This window comes from Chionomys nivalis, chromosome 6 (assembly GCF_950005125.1).
Source record: "Chionomys nivalis chromosome 6, mChiNiv1.1, whole genome shotgun sequence".
NCBI classification, from domain to species: domain Eukaryota; kingdom Metazoa; phylum Chordata; class Mammalia; order Rodentia; family Cricetidae; genus Chionomys; species Chionomys nivalis.
This window is the reverse complement of record NC_080091.1, coordinates 97360634-97384389: the sequence shown is the minus strand read 5'-3', so window position 1 is coordinate 97384389 and position 23756 is coordinate 97360634. Positions and strand designations below refer to the sequence as shown.

Below are 23756 nucleotides of genomic sequence, written 5' to 3'. Positions count from 1 at the left end.
GTATTGTAGACTCGTTCCTCATGAGGGAGGGTGACTTGTCTGGCAAGAGCTGAGTAGCTTCATGGAAAACAGAGGAGAGTCAGTAGAGATGATTAGGTGCTCATTAAAGTTGATTATCTGTTTTTGGCCCCGACCGCCGTCCTTCTTTGCTTTCCAGCTTTAATTACAAATCAACTGACAGTAGTAACAATACTCAGAGGTGAACCATGGCAGGTCAGTTGGTAGGAACCCGTACTATGGGCACTTGTATCCTTCCACATGGGGTGAGTGAGCCCAGAGTGGACGCTTCACCCTCTGAATCCTCAACAGCACACCTCACATTTGTGTTAGTGAACATGATTGTGAATGCAGGCCCAGGGAGGAACCAGTGTGTGGTGTGGGGCTGCGCATGCTCCATGAAGGGTGTACGGCCCTCTGAGAGGCAGGTCATGACGAGTGAGCAGCACGCATGGAATGTGCAGACAGGTGTGAGGGTGGCCTGGAAGGGCCTCGGCTCTGCCTGGGAGCGCTGGGCATTATGCCAAGAGGTCTCAATGTGTTATCTAATACATCTAATTTGCCTTTTCCTGGTAAGTTCCAATACACAGAACTGTGTTGTTAGACATATTCTGAATCCCATAAGATGTTTGCTGTGCTTTGTTTTGTATAGCCATTATCCATTAGAATTATACATATATGTAACTTGCATTTATCTGAATTTCTTCTTATTTAACTATTTCCATCTAGATCAATGGTTCTCAGCCTTCCTAGTACTATGACCCTTTAATGCAGTTCCTCATGTTGTGGTGACCCCCAACCATAAACTTACTTTAGTTGCTACTTCATAATGATAATTTTGCTATTGTTATGAATTGTAATATAAATACATTATATACAGGATATCTGATATGTGACTCCCCTAAAGGAATCGTGACCCACAGGTTGAGAACTACTGAAGAATTTTCATGAGTGCTTTTTTTTTTTTTTTCCAGCTTGGGGTTCCAGGAGTCAAATTTTCATAGGTTTTGTTTATTATTTAAAATGTCTTTATTCCACAGTGCTTTGAAGGATATTTTTGTTGGGTATAAAATTTTACCTTGACTCTGATGAAACTGCTCGGAGGTTAAAGGTGTCATCTTTCATATCTGATTGAGCTGAGTTTGATCTTTGGGACCAGGAAAATGGATTCCCCCAAATTGTCCTTTGACTTCACATGTGCATTTGGGCACATGTATGCCCATACATGTAAATTCACACACACATAAAAAAAATGAAGAAGTGAAATTATGTTTCTGATTGTTTTTACTTATTCAAGGTTTATTTCTACTAATTTCACCATTTTTTGAAGTTTGTTTCCATTTTGTTTTGGATGATAATTCCCTTACCCTTTAAAACTTTTAATATTGTTTTCTTTGCTCTTGGATTTTAGAGTGGTCTTACTCTGATATAATACAAAGTGTTATTTTCTTTCTATTTGGTAGCCATAACATATTTATTTACTTATTTATTTTGCATTTATGGCTTCCAATTTTAGAAAATTCTTGGTCCTATTCCCACAAAATTTTCTCTTCATGTTCTGTTTTCTTGTCTTTAGAGGTGGATAACCCATGTGGTAAACTTTGTAACATGTTCCACGAGCCTCTAATGCTCCTTCCTTTTCCTGTCCTTTTTGTTCTTTGTGTGTCAGTTTGGATATATCCTACTGATTTCTATTCTCATTTGTTTTTAGTGATAACTAGTATTCCACTAAACAAAAATTTTCATTTGTTTTGATTTTTTGTATTCTAGAAATTCCATTTAGTTGTGTCTATAGGAGGCTGGAGAGATGACTCGGGGTTAAGAGCACATACTGCTCTTGCAGAGGTCAGTTCCCAGTGCCCTTGTCAGGTGGTTTAGAAGCACCTGAAACTCCATCTCTAAGGGATTCTATGCAGTTTTCTTATTTTATATGCACCCTCCTTCACATGTGCGCGTGCACACACACACACATACACACACACCTTACAAATCAAATAAAAAACTCTGCATTTGAAAGGTATGCTTATAGATTCTAGTTACCTAATGAAATTGTTAGTTAGACATAAAGTATGTATCTATCATCTTTAATTATTTTCACAAATTTTCTAACAGAATAGGATACAATTTTTTTCCTGACTAGATGAGAGCTACATTCTGGCTAATTTGGTTTATTACTATTTGATAACTCACTTGTGTTTGTGTTTATGTTAAAAGTGAATTAGGGTATGTAGTCAGATAATTATGTAGTGGCTTTCACTGACATAAATATGTTGTGGGGCCTTTGAAAGTCGTGTGTAAAGGGGACATTTTTCTTTGGGAATGAATGCCTTGCTTTTTACATCACATCTAGAATTTATCATCCGTGTTCTCTGAATTTCATTTTTACCACACTGTTCAGTAGCCAAACAGATTTTCAAGTATCCCAGGGCAGCATAGCCCCTGTTCAGGAGTCTTGATTTACATGGAGATAAGAGAGGGTTATTGTGAGGAAGCCTCAGACTCATTTGGTTGAAGACAGACAGACTAGTTGGGTTTCTGTGGCCTGGCCGAACATGAATGTAGATACAAACTCAATGGATGGTCAGGCTAGCTGGGGCTTCTGCAGTGGGCTAGCCAGAGGAAAATCCAGCTATTGCTGGGGCTGCTGCAGTGGGCTAGCCAGAAGAAAAGCCAGCTGTTTCTGGGGCTACTGCAGTGGGCTAGCCAGAGGAAAAACCAGCTGTTGCTGGGGCTACTGCAGTGGGCTAGCCAGAGGAAAAACCAGCTGTTGCTGGGGCTACTGCAGTGGGCTAGCCAGAGGAAAAGCCAGCTGTTGAGGATACACAGAACAGCTTCAGACAATGTCACAGGCGTGCTGGAACACAACATCAACTTGGCATTCAGTCAGAGTAGGAGGGGCTCCTCCAGAGCAAAGGTCTTAACTGAGTCGTAGGTTTAGAAGGTGAGAGCTCAAATGGTAAGGACTGAAAAAGGCTATGGCAGCAGCAAGGCTCCTGAAGGTCAGTTATGGGAATGAAAGGCTGTGGCCTGTAGGCGTGGCTTTTCGGCAACTCCATCACAAAGTTCTTTATTCCTAGGAACATCCACCCATCCATCCTTCAATCCACCCGTGAACTCATTCAGAAACATTAGGCGCCTGCTGTGCTTTATCCCTGTGGGAATCCAAAGCTGCCTGAATAAAAAGAAATTGTCCTTCCTCTTGGGAAGGGAGAGGGACAACTAAAAACCTAATTATAAAATGAATGATAAGAATCTAGTAGAGAAGGAAGACAAAAAAATTAAATAATTTTTAATATGGAAGATAATGGCATAGCTATAGTTTAATTTCATTCGCAAACATTTTGAACGTTTCCTTTCCCTCCCTCCGCACGTTTGCCTTAGGAATATGGAATGACGTCTTTGGGAGCTGAATTGATAGAGAGAAAGAAGTAATTACAAGCTGAGGCTGTGGTGCGGTCTCCCAGCATCTGGATTGAAGTGGAAACCAGGGGCTGCCTTTCTAGTCATAATAGAAATTTTACTGTGGTTAGCATCTCTGGAAATTTACGAACGTTATTTTGTCATTGGAGGGCTCTCTGATCAGACTTTCCCTGTAATAAGATTGTGCTAGAACAAACAGGAAGCTTGATGCAAGGAGCGCAGGGGCCGTGGATGCAAGCCTGGGTTCAGTTGCTTTGAGAATTTAGAACGAGGACATATTATTTGGATTTTTAATTTTGTTCTGTATTTTAAAGATAACCTACTTTGTTTCAGGCTGTACTTCTCCAGAAGCAGTTTTGACAGAACTTAAGATTATAATATCGTTTAAACACTGAGGCCACAAGAAAATCTCGTTCTCTTATACTGGGCACCAGAGATGCCAGGGGAGAGTGCTCTACAGTCCTAAGCGCTAAACCCTCCTCTGCCATTAACAGAAAAACACCACGATCAAGTGATTGTGGTCGTGGCATGTGTGTTATGTCACAGCTCATGCTGGTTTCATGCTTCCAATGGGCAAGCCGCTCTGCCAAGAACATCAGCTCTTTTCATCCTCACTGTGACTGGAGTGAGCCTTATCTTTACAGCCTTGGAAGCAATTGACCCAGAAAAAGGTGGACTTGTCCAAAGTCCTCAAGCTGGCAAGTTGTTGAATGGGCTTTTGTACCTGATGTTCCCCCACACTACCATTGGTTACTGCCACTCGAGCCAGGTTAATTTGTAGAGTGAGCCCTGTGTACACAGATGTGTGCTGGGAACACAATCTCAGCATCTCTAGAGTCAAGTGGGCACAGTGATTGCTTCCACGCAGGTAACTAAATTCCCTTAGAAGCAGGACTCACCCTCTCTGAGCCTCAGTGATCCCTTCTAAAAAAAAATGATGATTAAACAAAACCACTATGTTATGAGGTTTTAAAAATAAATACAATATCTGGGACTACTCAGAGGGTGCTCTCTTCCTTCATTTCGTCCTTGGCCAAACAGAATTGGCAAGAGCTGGTTTAGTTCTTTGGAAGAGGAAGGGGCTTTGCTAGCATGATAGAGGCAGGAGCTGGGCAAGGGCAGGGGGGCATCTACTTTGTTAAGAAGGCAGGAAAAAGCAGTATCTAATGTCTGGAGTCTGTGTGGAAGTTAGGCTAGCATGGGTCACTTAAACATCACAGCCCCTTCATCCTTTCTAAAAACATTGTCCCAGGGACTCTCCCTTGTTCATCTCTAAAAGTCAGCGAATGGTACCTGAAGAGTGATTTATGATGTTCTAGTGCACTGTTATCGATACTGGATAAGGTGGGGAAAGGATGGCTTGAGTCCAGATCTAGCCGGCAAGCATTTGATGCCTCCTGTCCATAGCTGATTCCTTCACTTGTAAATTGAGGGTCCTAATGCCTTGGTTCCAGCATTCCACAAGAGTAGGAGAGTGTTTTCTATTTTCGTCCATTTTCATGCAAAATTCAAGAAGTCATTGTTTTTTACTGCTGAGTAGTACTCTAATATGTATATATTCCATACTTTCTTCATCCATTCTTCCATTGAAGGGCATCTAGGTTGTTTCCAGGTTCTGGCTATTACAAACAATGCTGCTATGAATATAGTTGAGCATGTACTTTTGTTGTATGATAAGGCATTTCTTGGGTATATTCCCAAGAATAGAAAACACTATCCTGAGTGAGGTAAGCCAGACCCAAAAAGAGGAACATGGGATGTACTCACTCATATTTGGTTTCTAGCCATAAATAAAGGACATTGAGCCTATAATTTGTGATCCTAGAGAAGCTAAATAAGGTGAACCCAAAGAAAAACATATAGGCATAGGTATCCTCCTGAATATTAAACTTCATCAGGCGATGAAAGGAAACAGAGACAGAGACCCACATTGGAGCACAGGACTGAAATCTCAAGGTCCAAATCAGGAGCAGAAGGAGAGAGAGCACGAGCAAGAAACTCAGGACCACGAGGGGTGCACCCACACACTGAGACAATGGGGATGTTCTATCGGGAACTCGCCAATGCCAGCTGGCCTGGGTCTGAAAAAGCATGGGATAAAACCGGACTCGCTGAACATAGCGGACAATGAGGACTACTAAGAACTCAAGAACAATGGCAATGGGTTTTTGATCCTACTGCACGTACTGGCTTTGTGGGAGCCTAGACAGTTTGGATGCTCACCTTACTAAACCGGGATGGAGGTGGGTGGTCCTTGGACTTCCCACAGGGCAGGGAACCCTGATTGCTCTTCGTGCTGACGAGGGAGGGGGGATTGATTGGGGGAGGGGGATGGAAATGGGAGGTGGTGGTGGGGAGGAGGCAGAAATCTTTAATAAATAAATAAATTAATTAATTAAAAAAAGAGTAGGAGAGTGTGGGAGAGCTGGGACTTAAGGGCTCTTAGAGTGAGCTTGTCCTCTGTCCTTGTCTGATCCCTTGGTCCAGTGCTTGTCCAAGCCATCCCTGTAGGAACATGATGTTAGCTGGCGAGGCTCTTTGAGGCCTCTTGAATGACCGTATTTTCAGTTACACACAGCAATCTTTTCATCTGTGTTTCTTGCTGTTGTTTCTGCATCTTGGCTCAGTCTTGTAGTGAATGGCTTTGACTTTGTCATTCTAAGACATCTGGTGATAGGCCTCTCATCTCAGATTGCAGAAGTAGGGCTGCTTGGGTCCTTGGTGTGAAAAAAAGATGCTCTGTAAACAGGTCTGATTTGGAGCAAACCTTGGAAATAGGTTTCCAAGAAGAAGTGGTTTGCCATTTTGTTTTCCGTAGTATTAACTTGTATTTATTCCTCTCAAATGGAGAATCTAATGGCTTTTGTTGACAATAACTACCCTCTTCTCCTTTCTCTTCGGGGCTGAGTGAGGAGCTTTCCATGAACTTTAAAATGAAACCGAATGAAAAAGGCATTGTTTATCTAAGCTGTCTGTGGAAGGGCACTTGGGAGAAGAATTGTACTCTAAAATAACCTTATGAAAGTTATTGATTTGTTTCTTTATGGTTCCCTGACAAGCAAGGACCATTACTTCTGTGCCCGAACTGGAGCTGGGTCAAAGAACTCTTTTTTATGGATTGTCTTTCCTGGAAACCAGACTTGCCAAGGGAATGAACTTGTGGAAGTGAAGGTGTGAACCCGAATTGAATGCAGCCTTTCCCCCATTGTTTGAGGGACGCGTAGGGAGCACAGTTAATCTTTAAACTGATTGAGTATAACAAGGTTTGTAGCTAGCGTTAGGAGAGTTCGATGAATTGCCCACTGTTATGTATTTGGTAAGGGATTCTGTCTAAGTGCCACTACTCCCAGTTCAACTGCACATTCAGGGGTCTACTTGGGCCAAGGATTGGCAGGAAGAAAAGAATACATGCACGAATGCGCACGTGTGCGCAAACACACACACACACACACACACACACACGCGCGCGCGCTCTTCCACCTTATATTTTAGAAGTAACTTTGCATGAAAGATCCCATAAATTATGTAATTTATTTTTTGAAGGAAGAGAAAATACAAGTAAAATAAAGAAGCAAAAGAAGAAAAATCACTGTGCCCCACACCCAAACATTTCTTTCTATGCTAGTAAATACATTTTCCTGCAAAACAATCACATTCTAGATACTGTTTTGTAACTTAAAAGCACAGATTTTAGAGAGCGCTTTATGCAGTTTTTCGTTTTATTTTAAAAATGAGATTAATTAATCGGTCATTATAGTGGGGTTATTATACTATTCCAGTGAAAGAAAATTTATGTTGACAGTTGATATATTGATCTTTAGAATGCTTTAAATAATTCGCCTTCACAAACTTGAGTACTAACGAGGGATATATTCATTATTTATTTTCAGCACTACTCAAATGTTCAATACTTAACCAAATTAATGAATTATGTGTGATTCCCCCCCACCCCCCGCCAAGTGCCAATGATCAGTCCATCTTAGGGCTTTGCATGTGCTAAGCAAGTACTGTTTCCCTACTCCAGAGCCACGTGGCAGTATAATATATGGTGATAGAAATACGTGATTCACCTATTACTAAAATCACTGACACCCTTTGAGCACATATCTTCTGCTGCTTTTTAGGTTTGTCCTGATATAGTTCTCTAGTCTGTAATCTGAGGCTAAAGAATGCTTCTCTTGTAGAGCGTGTCAGATTTGAAGAGAGGATTATAAGGTGATGTAATTGTAGTAGTAACATGGAAAAATCTGTAAAACTTCCTTTACAATGTTATTCCTTCGGGTTTTATGACTTTATCCAAAGTTGGAAGCTGCTGAGGACTTCCTGCACCCCTACCTTCATAAACCAATTTTATGGGACCATAGAAATTGATTCGTAAAGTTTTAGGCCTGAAAAATATATGGCTATCTATTCCAGCCTTGGGAAAGGCTTATTTTATTTAAAATTACCCATATATTATTTACATCCATGAGGACATTAATACGAGGAAGTACTTTGACAGGTCCAGTGCTTAGATGAAGAAATAGTTTCTTCAAGCACAGTTAGATACCAGCGAAGTGATAGTCAGCGCTGTGGGGTTTAGGAGCGTCCTCAGTTAAATGTTGTTTTGGGAGCTCGCCCAACCCAAGCAGAACATCGGAATTCAGGTGGATAATCTCATAAAGACACGCCGTCATTTAGGCTTATTTACTGCTTAAGCTGATGTTCACGAAATGCGCTACGTGGAAGGGGCCTGCAGAGAGAAAGCTGATAATGAGATCTGGCTTTGGGAAGACTGTACTCTGCTGGGCAGCTAGGAAATGGGAGTCAGGCAAGTTTTCTAGCTCCAGAGCAATCTCCCCTCTGAATTTGTGTAAGGACAAGTTATGGTTTTGTGAACGAATGTGAAGTCTTCGTGTATTTTAGGAGGACCTGTTTAGGTTCAGCCAGCTAACTTCTGTGGCGTGGGTATTGTGGATTGTTAGCAAGGCAGAGTCAGTGTGAAAATGGCAGAGCATGGAGAAGAACTTGGAGTCTGTTGTGGAATGTTATTTCTTCAGGAATGAAGGCAGATGCCTGCTTCCCCTTCAGTCAGCACGAAGCAGCTCACACTGGTATGGCCGTTCACAGGCTGAGTTAAAGGAAGATTGGCTCAGGCTAGCGTAGCCCAGCTTCCCACTCACCTAGGTCCTCTCAAAACCTCTCTAGCGGCAATAGAAACTATTGGACATCTTTTAGTGATCTCTGGGAAGTGTTAAATGCAGAAACATGAACCCTGGATACATTGCTCTAACATGAAGAAACAAACAACAAAAAAATTTCCAGTGTGTTCTCTATTGCACTGGGGATGCAGTCGTGAGGATAGGGGCAGATTTGGTCGCCTTCTGGCTGTGTGTGCAGTAGCTCACTCCTTTTTCAGACATTCCATGGGGGTTCCCGAAACATGGTCTACATGCTCTGACATCTGAGAGCAAGACACATTGAAGTGCATAGGGGCAGGGATTGTAATTGTTGAGAGAATGTTTTCTGTGCTTAACTTGATAGCCTTGTGAGCATGTCTCATATTTGTCCAGTAACTGCCAGTAAAGAACATTCTAAAAGAAAGGCATTAAAAGCAACAAAACTTCACCTTTATGGCCTTCCCCAGGGTAGAACTCACTGGTTAGTTGTCCAGTGCCAAAATGGCTAGCCCTGAAAACATACATACTAGCAACATTATACAAACTAAACAAAATGTTGTATTTAGGAATATATATGTATGTATGTATGTATATATATATATATGCATGGAATAAAAATGAAAGAAAAGTCTGTAAATTGAAAAGAGGGTATGGAAGGAGGAAAGGAAGGGTGAAATATTGTAATTGTATTATAATATTAAAAATAAAAACCAAACCAACCCCCCTGAAAACCAATAGATGTCTGGGAATTTGCTTTCACCATCTACCTAAGCATCTCTCACTTCAGAAAGAGCCGTGGCTAATGTACAGTGTAACACTTGGAGCCCCATCCAAATATTGGTGACACCGTATTCAATTATACTCTTGGTTCTCGAAACAAATGAGCGAACAAATAGGAACCGCCAATAAAGGCAACAAAAAACCCTTCCACCTCCAGACTCATGCCTGCCTCCTGCTACAGCGCTCTTAGTTGTCTGAATGCTAGGGTGCCAGTCACATACTAGTTTTAGATTTAGCTCTTACTTGTGTAGAACAGAGATGAGGAGATGGAAAGACCGAGCTTTTGCTGGTGGGACCACACTCATTCTGGGAAAATGAACCTCTCAGAGATAGGTGCTGGGTGCCTACAACATACTATAAAGCATTCAGAGAGAAGAAAATTCATAGTCTCTTGCTAAGTATCAAATATGGATCATACATCATCTCGTGTTATCCTCGCGGCAACTTTATTTATCGTGCCTTTGCAACTCTGCTTTGAAGATGAGGAACCTGGGACTTAGAACCCTTCTCTGGAGAACAGATGCACAGTTAACAAGGGGTGACATTAGCCTTGAACAGAGGCAGCTGTTTCAGAGCCAAGTGCCCATGTTGCCGAAGAAGTTTGAGAAGTTGGACAAGTGGATTGATGTCCCTTAACTATCTCCTCATCTGCAAATAAAAGAAGATTGATAGTGATAGTTCCAGCTGCATAGAGTGGGGCCTGACTAGGCACAGTGCTTAGCCTTCCAGGACTAAGTCACCTGTTGGGGAAACCAACCACAACTTCCCTGCCCCACGGGATTAGCACTTCCTCCCCTCCTTCCCTCTCTTTCTCCTCTTTCCATTTTTAGATAGGGTGTGACTCTGTCACCCAGGCTGTGATCCTTCTTCTTCCAAATTTAAAGTGCTAGGATTACAGACATGTGGCATCATGCCCAGAATCTACACGTATGTATACATACATATCCGTGTGAGTGTGTATGTATGTATGCATATATGTATGTATATATGTATATATGTGATATATGTATGTATATATATATGTATATATAATTTGTATTTGGGATTTTGCTTTGCTAGAGACAATGTCTCGTGTAGCTCAGGATAGCCTTGAATCTTCTACATAGCTGAGACCGGCCATGAACTCATTTTCCTTCTATCTTTATTTCCCAAGTGCTAGGGTTGCAGGTCTGTGACTCTGTGTCTGATGTGTATTTTGTTATAGTTTTGGTTGTGAGCCTAACCTTTAATGGCTGAGTCATCTCTGCAGCCCAGGTTTGGTTTCTTAAATGTCTGTGGAGAGGCCCTCGTATATAAAGCCTAGTTCATAATCTCAGAGCTTATGAGTTTAGCCTTGAACTGAAAGTGCTTTCCTGGGGGATATTGTGCTTATCCAGCACAAATCCGCACACGTCGCTTTATTAGTCATGATTTTCTAGAAGAACTAAATTAATGGTGAACGGAATTAAGGGGAGATTGCTGTATTCTAAGTAATCGGTCTGTGCAGTTGTTGTGAGTACCAGGTTTAGTAATCTGTAAGGCAGGTCATCTGACTGGAAACTCAATTTCTGTGTTTAGAGACTTGAGGCCAAACTTGAGACCAAATTCCCCACTTTCCACCACTCCTCAGGTTTATAACTAAGGCTAACCGCTGGTTGGGACCCATTGATGTTGCAGAAGGTTGTCTCTTGCTTCAAGACCAGCTGATGGCATGCATCAGTTTCATCTGTAGAAGACAGACTAGTAGTAAATTAGAAACATAAATTGAAAATGTCATTAATAAGGTAAGCCCCAGAACATCATGGCCACCTAGTTGTTGACCCTTGTGATGACATGTTTCACTGAGAGCTCTGGTCTTCTGCCACCACCTAGCATCTCCAGAGATCACCATTCTGTACCTTTCTATCTCAGGAAAAGATCAAAATCCAAAACTATAGAGGCGATCGCTAATGAACAAGTATATCTTTTGTATTACTCTCCAGTAAACAAGAGTATAAATTTGTGGTCGTCTGTACCTTCACAGTAACACAAATTAGCATTTGGTCAAAGAGGAGGGGACTGTAGCCTAGCCACTTTGAGACATAGACTTTACCGTCCACCATCAACTCAGTTCATCCAAAAACCTAACCTAAGTAATACAGGAATTCCAGTAGCTCTCAAGGGGTTAGAAATGGCTCTTAATATATTGACAAGTACTTCCATGGGTTGGCAGAGGAAAATATGGCTGAGAAAGTTTAGGAAGGAAAGAAGGAAAAAAGGAAAAAAGACTTTCCCAAGCAACCCATGAACTAATGTCTAGTCCTTTAAGCATCTCTAGTATGACAGGCCAAGGGAAATTCATGCTTTAAGCGGCCTATAGTCTTGTCTAGCAAGGCAATCATGAGCTTCAATCAATGCTATAAATTGTGTTAGTGTTCACAGACACAGTGGGGTCAAAGAGTAGTTGAGTAGCTGAACCCTGGTAGGGTCCATGGCCAAAAAGGATTCATCCCAGAGATGGAGGCTGGCTTCATGAGCTTGTTTTGGAGAAGTCAGAGCAGATCAGGAACTGCAGGAATGTGAGACCAGATCAGGGGAAGCCAGTGGCTCAGCCTGGGACTGAGAGCCTCAGCCTGCCCTTGGCGATAGGGAAAGGCCATGGAGTGTCTGCATTTTGTTCTGTTGGAACTAAAGATGCTCCCCAGAGTAGTTTCGAAACAGAGACTCACACAGTGTTCTTAAAGCAGGGTAGTGTTTCAACTGCAGCCAACAGGTCAGTATGGCTGTTGGAGAGGCAGAGCAGGAACGTGTGTTGGGATCCCTTGTCATTTGCATTCCTCATTGCTTCCATCAGAGCCACTTCTCAACAGCCAGATAGAGATTTCTGTAGCATCTCTGTGAGACCTGGGCCAAGTGTGACTTTAAAATGAGTCCACTTGGAATAAGGATCTAGCATGAGGGAAGACAAGGAACTATAAACATTTCTGAGACTTTTAACTCAGCCCAGATACACTTCTATTCATGATCACTCTATTCTTCTTTCCAAATTGTTGAACAACAGCTCTAGATCATCAGTTTCTATTTCTCCAATTCCCTTCTATTCCTGATTAAAGGAATGGTGAGATCCTCATGGATGCCATCCATACTCGGGCGTAAGGAGTGTCCGTGTTCCAGCGCACAGCTAGGCACAAAGGCGGCAGCCGTCCAATGCATGTGTTGGTGGATCTCTCTTAAAACATTGTGCCGCCCCTCGCAGCCTCCTCGTCACTGGTAAACACTGAATATGGACCAGCAGAGAACTAGCAAGATGGACTTAGCCACGCTTTTAGTAGTTAGTGGGAAATCTTGATTTTTGGATGCTGGCTAGTACTCTAAAGTGTCATTGTCTGTTCAGTCGACTCGGGTGGTTTCTGCTAGTTAGCAGCATATAAAGAAACTTCAAGGCTGCCAGCCGCGTGTCCTCCTGAGGTTTCAGGCCAATCAATAGTTTTTACTCTGGGTATCGACAGCTCTCTGCTGAATGCCCTTGTCTTTGGCTACGTGGGCTGACTGTTGTGAAATGGATTACATGCTTTTATTGCCACTTGGGGTTTAATCAGTGCCCAGCATGTTCTGTGCGTGGTGTACCCGTGACTTTCTTTTGCCTTTTTAAACGCCCGGGACATGGGCTCTTGATGGTGCTGCCTCTGAGAGTTGCAGACCTTCACTGATCAGTTTTTAACTCAGAGCTTCTGCTTCTTTGCAGGATGCAACAATTTGGAAGCCTGATTCATGCCAGAACTGTCGTTGCCATGATGATATTGTGATCTGCAAACCTGTTGTTTGCAAAAACCCTCGGTGTGCCTTTGCGAAGGTATGGTTCCCTAATTGTAGCCTAAACTTACTGGTAAAGTCAGCAAATGATCAAGTTTCTAAATCTTTTTGGTCACATTTTTGCATCGATTCCAGTCTCTAATTGGAAGCTAAAGGAAACGAAATAGAAAATTTTAGTTTTCCTCAGGTAAGAATATCTTCATTTTCATTTATTGACCACATATTCTTGGCAAAGCCCGTGGTTAAAGGTTTTAAAAATGTCACTTCCTTTAGTATGATGGGAGATTAGTGTCTTTTCCCACTTCACGGTGAGAAAGGTAAAGCCTGGGGACTTTTAGCAGTTAGCCATGACTATGCAGTTAATAAACTGCAGCTCAGGGATTTTACCTGGTTCTGACGGGTGCCGGAGCCGTTGACAGCAGTCACTCTCTCTGCGCCATTGACTGGATTTCTAAAGATGGGTTTGCAGAAAGAGCTTGGCTCTGGTGACAGCCGTGCTACACGGCCGGACCCGTGGGAAGCAGGAGAGCTCTGACTCCGGCATCTCCCTTAACCCCTTTTCTCTCTCTTCTGCTCAAAATAGTGTATACCTATTTTGTTGGGAAACTGTTTTCTGGTTGCTGACTCTTTTTGAGTCAATCTATTTTTTAAAAGCTTAACTTCTAAATGCAAAAACTGGAACTCTTCAGAGAAGAACAATTATTTTCTTTGAAAAGCATTCTGTCAGTCTCACAAGCACAGTTGGGTTTGCTAGACTATTCCCTTTCCCCAACAATTAATCTTGACTCTTTCTGCCTCTAATGGCAATAAAGTTCTCTTTTTCTCCCTAAGATCAGAATGAAAATGTGCTTTATACATAGTTAGGCTTCCTATTGCTGTAATTAAATACAATAATCAAAAGCAGCTTGGGGAGGAAAGGGTTTATTTGGCTTACATATGTCAGTTTACAGTCCACTGACTGAAGTCAGGGCAGGAACCTGGAGGCAGGAACTGAAGCAGAGGCCAAGGAGGAGCGCTGCTTACTGACTTGTTCTTCATGGTTTGTTTGCCTTCTTTCGTATGCCCCAGGACTGCCTATCCAGGGATGACACCACCCACAGTGGACTGGGCCCCCACACCAACCATTAATCAAATTAATAGCCTACAGACTCACCTGCAGGCCAGTCTTATGGAGAGGTATTTTCTCAATTAAGATTCCCTCTTTCTAGATGTGTCTAGGTTTGTGTCAAGTAGACAAAAACCAACCAGCACAGAAGCCGGGAGTCCATAGATGTTTAAGTTTGCTAATATTATATTATTTCTATGGATTCTTCTATCATATGGAACAAATATTTCTAAGAAATCATTCATTTTCCTACTTCACAGGAATATTATGTTATTATAGAAAAACCCTGAATTAAATGTTAGAAAGTTTGGATTGTACTGTTGAAAACTAAATTCAGTTTTTAATATTTTTTGCTGTCATATGTTAATAGTCAAAAGTAATGGAGTTAATTATGGTATTTCCTGTAAAACTGGAGAAGCTCTTTGCCCGCTATTTATCTGCCTGGGGAGTGATAGCCAGAATCAATGTAGAACTAGGAAAATGTAATGGCAAAAGAACAATCAAGAAACGGAAAATGAAATAAGCAGACACCCCGAAGGGAGTGCAGAGGGCCAACAAATGCATGAAAAAGTCATCTGAAGAATGCAGACCTAAAGCCCTTTATACCAGGGGTCAGTGAACTAAATTCAGCTGCATCTTATTTTGTGTTAATTAAAAATATTATGGGCTGGAGAGAACTAAGTCAGTAAAGTGCTTTCTCACAAGCTTGAGGTTCCAGATTCCATATCCAGAATCCAAGTTAAATAAACAACAAAACCCACAACTGGACATAGTGGTGTGAGTGTATAGTCAGGGTGAAGACAGGCGAACCCTTGGAACTTGCTGGCTGTCTTTGCATTTGAGAGGCCAAGGCAAGGGTAATCCAAATTCAGCCCCTCTGCTTAATCTTTTTAGCTTCTCTTGATCACTGGGCTTCACTTATTGAGCTGCCTGGGTGGTCTCTAAATAAAGGAACACACACACACACACAAAATCCAACGAAATGAAAAGCAAACCAACCAACCAAACAAGCAAAGAACAGTGGAATACAAAGGCCCTCTGAAAGAAGTATCTTTCTCTTCTATACACATGCATACATGCACACACATACATACAGAATGTACATGTAAAAATATGTAAAACAAAAAAATTATTTTACATCTTTTAAATGACTAAAGTACCAAGACCCTAATTTAGAAAAATTGTATGGAATCCATGTTTTGTGTCCATAAATAAAGTTTTATTGAGACGCAGGAGCCTCACCTGTTTCTGTCTTTAGTGGCTTTACTACTTTTGTGATAGGTTGTTGTAGCTCTGATGTGCATTGCATGTGGCCCCTAAATGCTAATGTCAAGTCTCTGACTTTTTACAGTTTCTGATTCTTGTTCCTACTTTTTCTCAACTGTGAAAACCCCTCCTCCCAACTCCTCAGGCCAGATAACTTAAATTGCCCTGAATTCATCACTTGCTCCCACGTCTCACACCCAGCAAATTCCCCAGCTCTTCCTTTCCAACCCGTGCATCCTAGGTATGCTTTCTCTTCTCACACACAGGACAGGCCTTTTCCCAGCTTCCCACAGCACCCCCTTAACTGGTTTGGCTGATTCTGAACCTCCCCTTTTCATGGCAGCAGTCACATAGTAGCCAGAATGATGCTATGAAAGTTGAAGCCTGCTCATGTTGCTCCCCTCTTTAAACCCCTCCAGTGACTTCCCTTCCCAATTAGAATAACTACTCACAATGTACTTCATACTGCCATTGTGTTTAATTAATCATCTGTTAGCCTTTCTCTTGTTCAGTTTGCTTTAGATATTGAGCCTCAGTACTGCTCCCTGGATAAACACAACACACACACACACACACACACGCACACGCACATGCGTGCACACACACACACACGCTTGTACATGTGCATCCTCTCCCCTGTCCATGCACACCTGAGGAAAAAACTCTTAGTGGGAACAGCAAAGTGGAAAATTCCCACAGCAGTAGCATGTATGATGCATGGATACCTTGTGAGTATATGTGTGTGTGTGTGAGCATACATAATGTATCATGGATACCGTGTGTGTGTGTGTGTTAGCATAACATAATGCATGTCTATGCGTTAATTCATGGCTTAATTCTTCACTTTCTTTAAGTCTTGCCTGAATGCTATTCTATTAAAAATTTCAACTCTCCACCACCTAGCATACATTTCAATTATTCTTCCATACATCCTCTCTTTTTATTGACACTCATTACTATCGAACACATTATATTTTATCAATTTCTTCTGTACTGTCTCTTTTAGTCACTGCATTTCCTTAATACCTGCAATCATACCTGACCGCAGTAGGTACTCAGTCAATACTTTTGAATGATGTATAGGAGAACGAATGAAAGATGAGGCTGGAGAATAGTCCTACATTATAGAGGAGTTTGAACTTGTACGAGGTAGTGCAGAGCTTAATTTTTAAGATGATATAGTCTAGTGGCATTGTCATGCATGAATGAAATATCCAAGTTTCTTTTTAGAAGGACTTTTCTGTTTTTTTGGGGGGTTAATATATAACATTATAAGTGAGGATGTCAATCCAGAGGCGACGAGACCAGCCCAGGGGAGAGAACAAATACATAGACTGCAGCATTGGTAGTGTAGGGATCAAGAGGAAATGTCGAGTTAAATGTATATGTAGGGTAAGTCAGCAGAACTTGATGAAGGTTTAAAGAAGAGAGTGCTGTGTAGAGAAGGACGGAGTAGGCTCCAGAGCGTGGAGCAGGAGTGGAGTGGAGGTAGGAAAATCATCCTGTTCTCTAGGAATGGACAAAAGAGCCAGGGGTGGGTACAATGCATTTAAGTGTGAGGGCAAGAAGCGGGCAATACAGTGATGCATTGCAGCGATGAGCACCCGATGCAGGTGACTCAAAGGAGTCGCTTTTGTAGTGGTGGCAGTCTGTCATAGCACAGGCCTTTAGAGTAGCTCTCCTCATGGGAGCCAAGGAGCAAAGCGAGAGACCCTGCTTTCACTTATGAGGTTTGCCCTTTCTCTCTCCCATCCACTATCCAGGACCCCAGCTTATAGGAGGGTGTGACTCTCAGGGAGGGGCTCCTAAGCCTGTCCCCTTTGGCATTGCCCATGCCCTCGGGGAAACATTTTATTCATTTCCTAAGTGCTTCTCAATGCCAGCAAGTGGGCAGTGACTGCCAGCTGCCACAGAGTGTGTGAGAGTAGAGAATATCAGGGAAAGGGAGGGACCCAGGTTAGGTAAAGCATTAGTGGGGATGCTGAGGACCTTCAGGAGCAGGGAGCCACCAACCAGCGGGAGTTCCATCTTGCCTAGTGATACTGTTCCCATGGCAGTTTAAGCCACTCCTGTAAAAGAGGCACAGTGCATCCTGGACTGGGATTTGACTCTGCTAACGAAAGAAAGCAGCAAAGAGATGGGAAGTGACAGGTACTGGGGCAAACAGGGCCAACTTGACACTGAACGTAGTCAAGGAGAGATGCGTTCAAGGCTCTCTTTGATGGAAAGGTGAGTGGGAACAAAGGCTTGCTGAACCCTGGGAACCTTGCTTGCAGAGCTGAAGGTTTGAGGTCTGCAGCGGGTTAGAGTATGGGAAGATGGCAAACTTGACTATTGCCCCTAGGCTCTCAGAAGTAGAGAGAAGGATTTATTGAACTGAGACGATTAAGAATGTACGAGGGTTGAGTTAGATCTCGCCGCTTTCACATTGAAGTTGTTCAGGATGATGCTTAGAAACAGAGGCAGAACTTAGATCGGATGCCGAGGTTTCTGTGAGTCTGAGAGGATGATCAGCAAAGGTATTTACTTGGTAAAACTGTAGCAGTTAACTATGCAAACACGATTAATATGTGTAACTATTATTGCTCACACATATAGTCTACATGCTTGGCAGGAGAGCTTGCTTTTATCTATTGTTTTTATTTCTTCCTCATGGTCTAAAAACATTAACTCGAAAATTCCAGACATAAATACTCCACGTGTGTTAAATTATGGGACATGGGATCCTTTAGATAACTAAGGACACTTGCTGCTAAGTCTGGCGATCTGAATTGTATCCCTAGGACCTATAGGGTAGAAGGAGAGAGTCAACACTTGTAAATTGTCTTCTTGCCTCCATGTGCATGTCTTGGCATGCATCCATCCCTCCAGATACACCATTAGACAAGCAAATGCTACAAAACTCTTAAAAGAATTGTATGACATCATGCACAGAAATCTTTTGCTGGTTGTCTTAGGGTTCTATTGCTATGAAGAGAAACTAATAAAGGAAAACATCTCATTGTGGTGGCTCATTCACAGTTCATAGATTTAACCCACCATTATCATGATGGGAAGCAAGGCCGCATACAGGCAGATATGATAACTGGAGCTGGGAGTCTTTACCTCTTGATTCAAAGGCAACAGGGAGTGGTCTGTGACACTGGGCAGTATCTTGAGCATATAGGAGACCTCAAAGTCTGCCTCCATAGATACACACTTCCTCCAACAAGACCACACTGCCTTTTCTTTCAAACCACCACTCTGGTCCCCTCCATCCTGTTCAGTTTTCCCTTGATCCAACACAGCCAGACTGTGTGTGCTTCCTCTCACTGGCCATAAGTGGTTATCTCGACAGGACAATGCTTTCATTCAGCTAAGTCTTATTTCACTTCATGATTCACCAAAGCATAAGGACAGAGATGGTGACAGTTCACTTATACTGAAGGGAAACCCTAAAGTGCTCCCCCTAAATAGATTGGTAAAGTTGTCCACTTATTATAGAAGAAATGAGTGTTGAGGCTACTAAGATCTATAATGCATTCTACATTTTTATAACATTTATTATAGCATATTATTATAAATTGTTTGAGACTTGTATTATTGGCTATTATTTTTAATCTTACTGTTTTTAGTTTGTAAATTAAATTTTACTGTAGGTATTTATGAGTGGGGAAAAAACACAGTACATATAAGACCTGGGATGTCTGCAGTTCAGGCATCTGTTAGAGGCCCTAGGATACACTGCCCATAGAAATGAGGGCATTAAGTAGATGTTAGCTATAATCATTCAGTTGTATTCATTATTATTGTTAGTTGATTTTTTTCAGAACCTAAAAAACTCATTTTGCTAACTTCTCTGCAATCTCCATTGATAGGTCTTGTTCATGCAACCACTATTCATTGCTATAGTGTAAAGCTTGGAGAGAGAGTAGGCCAGTGTACTGTGTGTGTGCTGCAGCCATTCCAGATCACGTGGACAGGTGGCAAGCATCCCCTTGTCTTGTTTTCCAGATAGCTGCATGCAGCGGTCTTGGCTCCTCCTTTAGCTCGTGTCTATAGCATTCCCCAAGACATTCAGTAGATTGACCCAAGCGAGGACCCAACTCTTCCTCCTCAACTGCCACTCACAAATAAAGAAGATTATACTCTGAGGTGCTTTTTTGAATGTTGAATCTGAAAGTTAGTTTGTTTTAGAGAAGGTGGAAAACTAATTTGGGGGCATGACATACCCCTAGGAATTTTCCCTTCCACCGGCCTTTCTCTCTTGCTCTTTGATTCTTTGTTGTTAAGCAATTGGATTATGTCATTTTCTATCTGTATGAAATGCTTAGGGGAAATAATGCTAATGTAGCTTCCATTGCTATCTTGGCAGAGATTAAAGTGTAGTTTCCCTTTTCGGGTGCAGAGGACACCCTTCTGAAACAGTCATTGTTGCATAGCATGGGGAATTTCATAAAATCTCATATTATATAAATTTTGTTCTTTATCAAGCAAGTAAAGATAATTTGATGATGCTGTTATGGATGGATTTCTGTAGTAGGTTTACAACTTTAAAATATTCCTCCTTTCTCATTGACTCTTTCAGATGTAGCTGGATGAACTGAGGAGTCTCTTGCTTGTGTTCTGAGTAGATGCTTTGTAGCTCTTCATCCTGCAGGTGGTCATGTCTTCCTGGCTAACACAGGCCTCCAGCCACTGGGGTTAGATCACTCATTGCCCGTAGTTTCTTATCTCTGAACTGTGGGAAAGACCTAATAGGTGGATCATTAGTTCCTAGAAATAATGTCTTTGTTCTCCTTGTGTGTCCACTTCTTTTTGTCTGTGTGTGTGGTGCTGGGGATGGAACTTAGGATGATACACGCACTGCAAGTGCTTCCCCACAGAGCTCCGTCCTTGGCCTCTAATTTTGTGACATCTCTTAAGCAGATTCTTCACGGTGGCAGATGCATTATTATTATTATTATTATTATGCATGAGAGGCAGATCCTGAGCTGTCTTTTTTTATAATATCACAAGCTGAATTGTAGCAACCTCAAGAGCAGCCATTTGTTGGCACGCAGGAACCTTGCTTAGGTTTCCTTTGCATGTCACGCAATGTCCCCACCACAGAGCTACTTCCTGTCAAAACGCTGTCCTTCAACCTCTGTCGCTCTTCTCTGCTGCCAGAAGTGAACCAAAATCCTTAGACACTCCATTCCCCATTCCCGCTCCTGCGCTAAGCCTTCTGCTCTGTAGCAGGTTCCTACGCCAGGGTCCTTTCTCTTCCCGCAGAAGCGAGCCGTGCAGTTAGAGAGACGAGGCCTTTCCCTCTGCTTTCCTTGTGTGCAGGGTTTCTACTGAAAATAACCCGCCACTCCATTACATTTGCATGTGAAAAGGCCCAGAGGATTGTGATTTTTCTCCTCCAAAGAAATTGCTTTCCAAAAAGCCCCTCTTGCCAGAGAATCCTTTGTGTTGGTGTGTTTACTTTCCAATGTCGGTCATTGTTTCCTGTGGAAATGCAGGAGGGTTAGGCAATCTCAGAAACTTGGGGTCTGCTGAACTAGGGTTTCGGGTTGCATATCATACTGAACTGCTTTCCAATATCCAGGGAGAAGTGCTGCAGATCGGCCCCAACCAGTGCTGCCCGCAGTGTGTACCAAGGACTCCTGGCTCTTGTCACCATGAGGGAAAAATCCATGAGGTAAGTGTTCTGTGTTCTGAGGTCCAAGGTGCACTTGTGGTCACAGACAGAAGAAAGCCTACTGTTAAGTCCCAGATGCTAACAGATGGGCTTTTCACTTGTTTATTTGTGTAGTCTGACTACAGAGTCAGGTATAGGAGGCTCATTTGACTTTCTTGAGTGCTGAGGGTTTTTGTTGTTTGTTTGGTTTTTGTTTTTGAAAAGGGTCCTATTTATCCCATAAGCTCTACATAAATATCTGTACACTGAGTTTGTGTCTGCATTAAGAGCAGACGGAGAATGTTGGGGTTGAAGGGCTCGCAGTCTCGAATAATAACAGTACCACCCCCTTTTGTAGATTACATACAGATTTTTGTTTGACAATTGTCTATAACCCTGAGCTGGTGAGTAGGGCACATGTGACTACTCCCATGCTAAAGTTGAAAAAGACAATGAAGTTGCAAACACCTCGAACCGTTTGTCAGTGTCCTGTTACCTGTTAGGAAATGATGCAGTCCAGGTGAGAGTTTGGTCTCTGGACTCGTAGTTCAGGGATGAGTCCCTTAGGATAGTGTTTTCAGTCTCAGGACCATAAACCTTTGGCATTTTGTTTTGGGGTCATCCTAGGAACTACAGGGAGTTCAGTTCTTCCCTGGCTTTTCCTCACTGGATGTGAGGAGCAGCCCTCAGGCACGACAACTAGAAAGGTCAGTCACAAGCCAGACTTTCCTCAGATTGTTACCTTCCCTGCCTCCATCAAGAGCCAGAGCCTGACAGTCTGGCCCAAAGATTAATTTCCAGAGTCCTGAGGATCTAGCCCAAAGATTATTATTTTTTCCTCCTTAGATCACATTTCCTAAATCCTACAGGCTTAGTTGTAGATATTAAATACTAATTTAAACGCAACATTGTGAGATTTATAGTAGAAATTTTGAAACTAGTTCCTTTCTATTGCTAAAACATTACCCTGTTGTATCAGGGAAAGCTGAGCTCAGTGAAGAGAGAGAGGCTCTTTGCTTTAATGCTCATTTTCCACCTGATACAGTATGTTCCCGGAGTTAGCATCTCTGCCTATTCAGGAGAGAGCATGGGTTAGCAGGATTTGATAAGCCCACTCTCAGGTGCTATTCAGTATATGTACCCAAAACTCAGTGAGCACAATGCTCATGTCCCCATGGACTGGGTCAGCTTACTCAACCCACTGTCTCCCAGGAACAGTAGGAAATGTCTCTTTCCGTTCCACACAATGTCCAGATGAGAGACACCTAAGCAGGATCTACGCTGGGAATGTCGTGATCCCAGCTGTCAATATGTGTAGCCTGAGCCACTTTGTTCTATAGGGTGGTGTCACCTTGAACTGCCACATATGATCTCTGTGACGCAGAGGTGCTACAGGGCTGGCTGGTGATGTGATTCAATGCCAGTTCATCACGTTGAACACAGGTGTGTTGTTTAAGTTGACTGACCTCTTTGCTGGATGTGTGATGTCCAGGAGATACTAAGAACCAAAATACAATCAGGATCTGGTATGGGAGAGAAAAAAAACAGACACATCGAAAAGACTTGGTACCCGAGATAGGTACGTAGAGATTTTAAAACTGATTTTAAGAACACCCTTGCCAGGGTTATCCTTGCAATTCAGCATGGGTCTTTTAATGGACACCATTTGTTTACTTATATTACATTTATACACATTATAATCTTGTAATCTTCAAGTCATCTGAGAGCACTAAGAGTAGTTTGGATATCTTCATAGTCATCTTTGCTTGTTAAACTAACATAGAGCGTGGCCCTGACTTCTTCAAAACAGATGCTCAGTGAATATAAAAGAGTGAAAAGCTCAGGCTGATATTCAGTCTTTTCTCCATCCTTTTCAGTGTCTTCGCTCCAGGGTAGTCGCTGTCGTGGGTGGCTAGGCATTTCTGAGGCCACAGACCTGCTGTGGGTTAATTATAAATCCCCCGTGCCTCTTAATTTTGCCTTTCCCTCTGCCTCCCTTGGAGCTCACTCCTGCTGCAATAATGCTAAAAGCTCTAGACTAGATAGAAACAGGTCCGCGTGCATGGTTTCCTGTGTGTACTTTCAAAATTCATCCCCTCGGAAAAAGTTATCATTATATTTCTGGTACTTGATGTAGCTGCAAAAAAAGGCTGAATTTTGAGAACCATGGCTTTACAGGGAAATCTTTTATGCTCTACTTCTTCAAACAGACTGGAGAGTGGTTCTTTTTAAAATTATGATAAAATCAAACTTTTGTCACAAGTTACAATGATTATGATCTTTGTTTTCCCATCCTTGTCTGCCCCACCCCCACCTCAATGACCTCCAGATTCTCTTCCAAATCCCACATTTCTGATTTGCCTGAGCAGGTTAATGTACTCATGTGCTTTTGTCTGGGTCTGGCCTGGGATTTTTCCCTGGCTTTCAGCTCCCCACTCCCACCTCTCTCTTCCCTTCCAGCCTATTTAGGAAGCCATTTTCAGTAAGCCTCTCTTTGGCTGCTGGGTCGCCTCATATAGGGCTGGTTATGGCAACTTTCCTAGCAGCTGTAAATTAACCTGCTGTTTTAAGACTGCTGAGGTGTTCCCAAGTAGAAGCGTGGACCCGAGAGAGA

General features: G+C 42.4%; 1 protein-coding gene across 1 annotated transcript in view; it reads left to right on the top strand.

The window, feature by feature from the left end:
- Fras1 (Fraser extracellular matrix complex subunit 1) overlaps positions 1–23756 on the top strand; it is a 350600-nt gene that overhangs the window by 87117 nt on the left and 239727 nt on the right. The window contains exons 2-3 of the mRNA XM_057772897.1: positions 13060–13167; positions 21071–21163. Of these exons, the coding sequence (XP_057628880.1) occupies positions 13060–13167; positions 21071–21163 (201 nt within the window). The remainder of the gene's footprint in view (positions 1–13059; positions 13168–21070; positions 21164–23756) is intronic.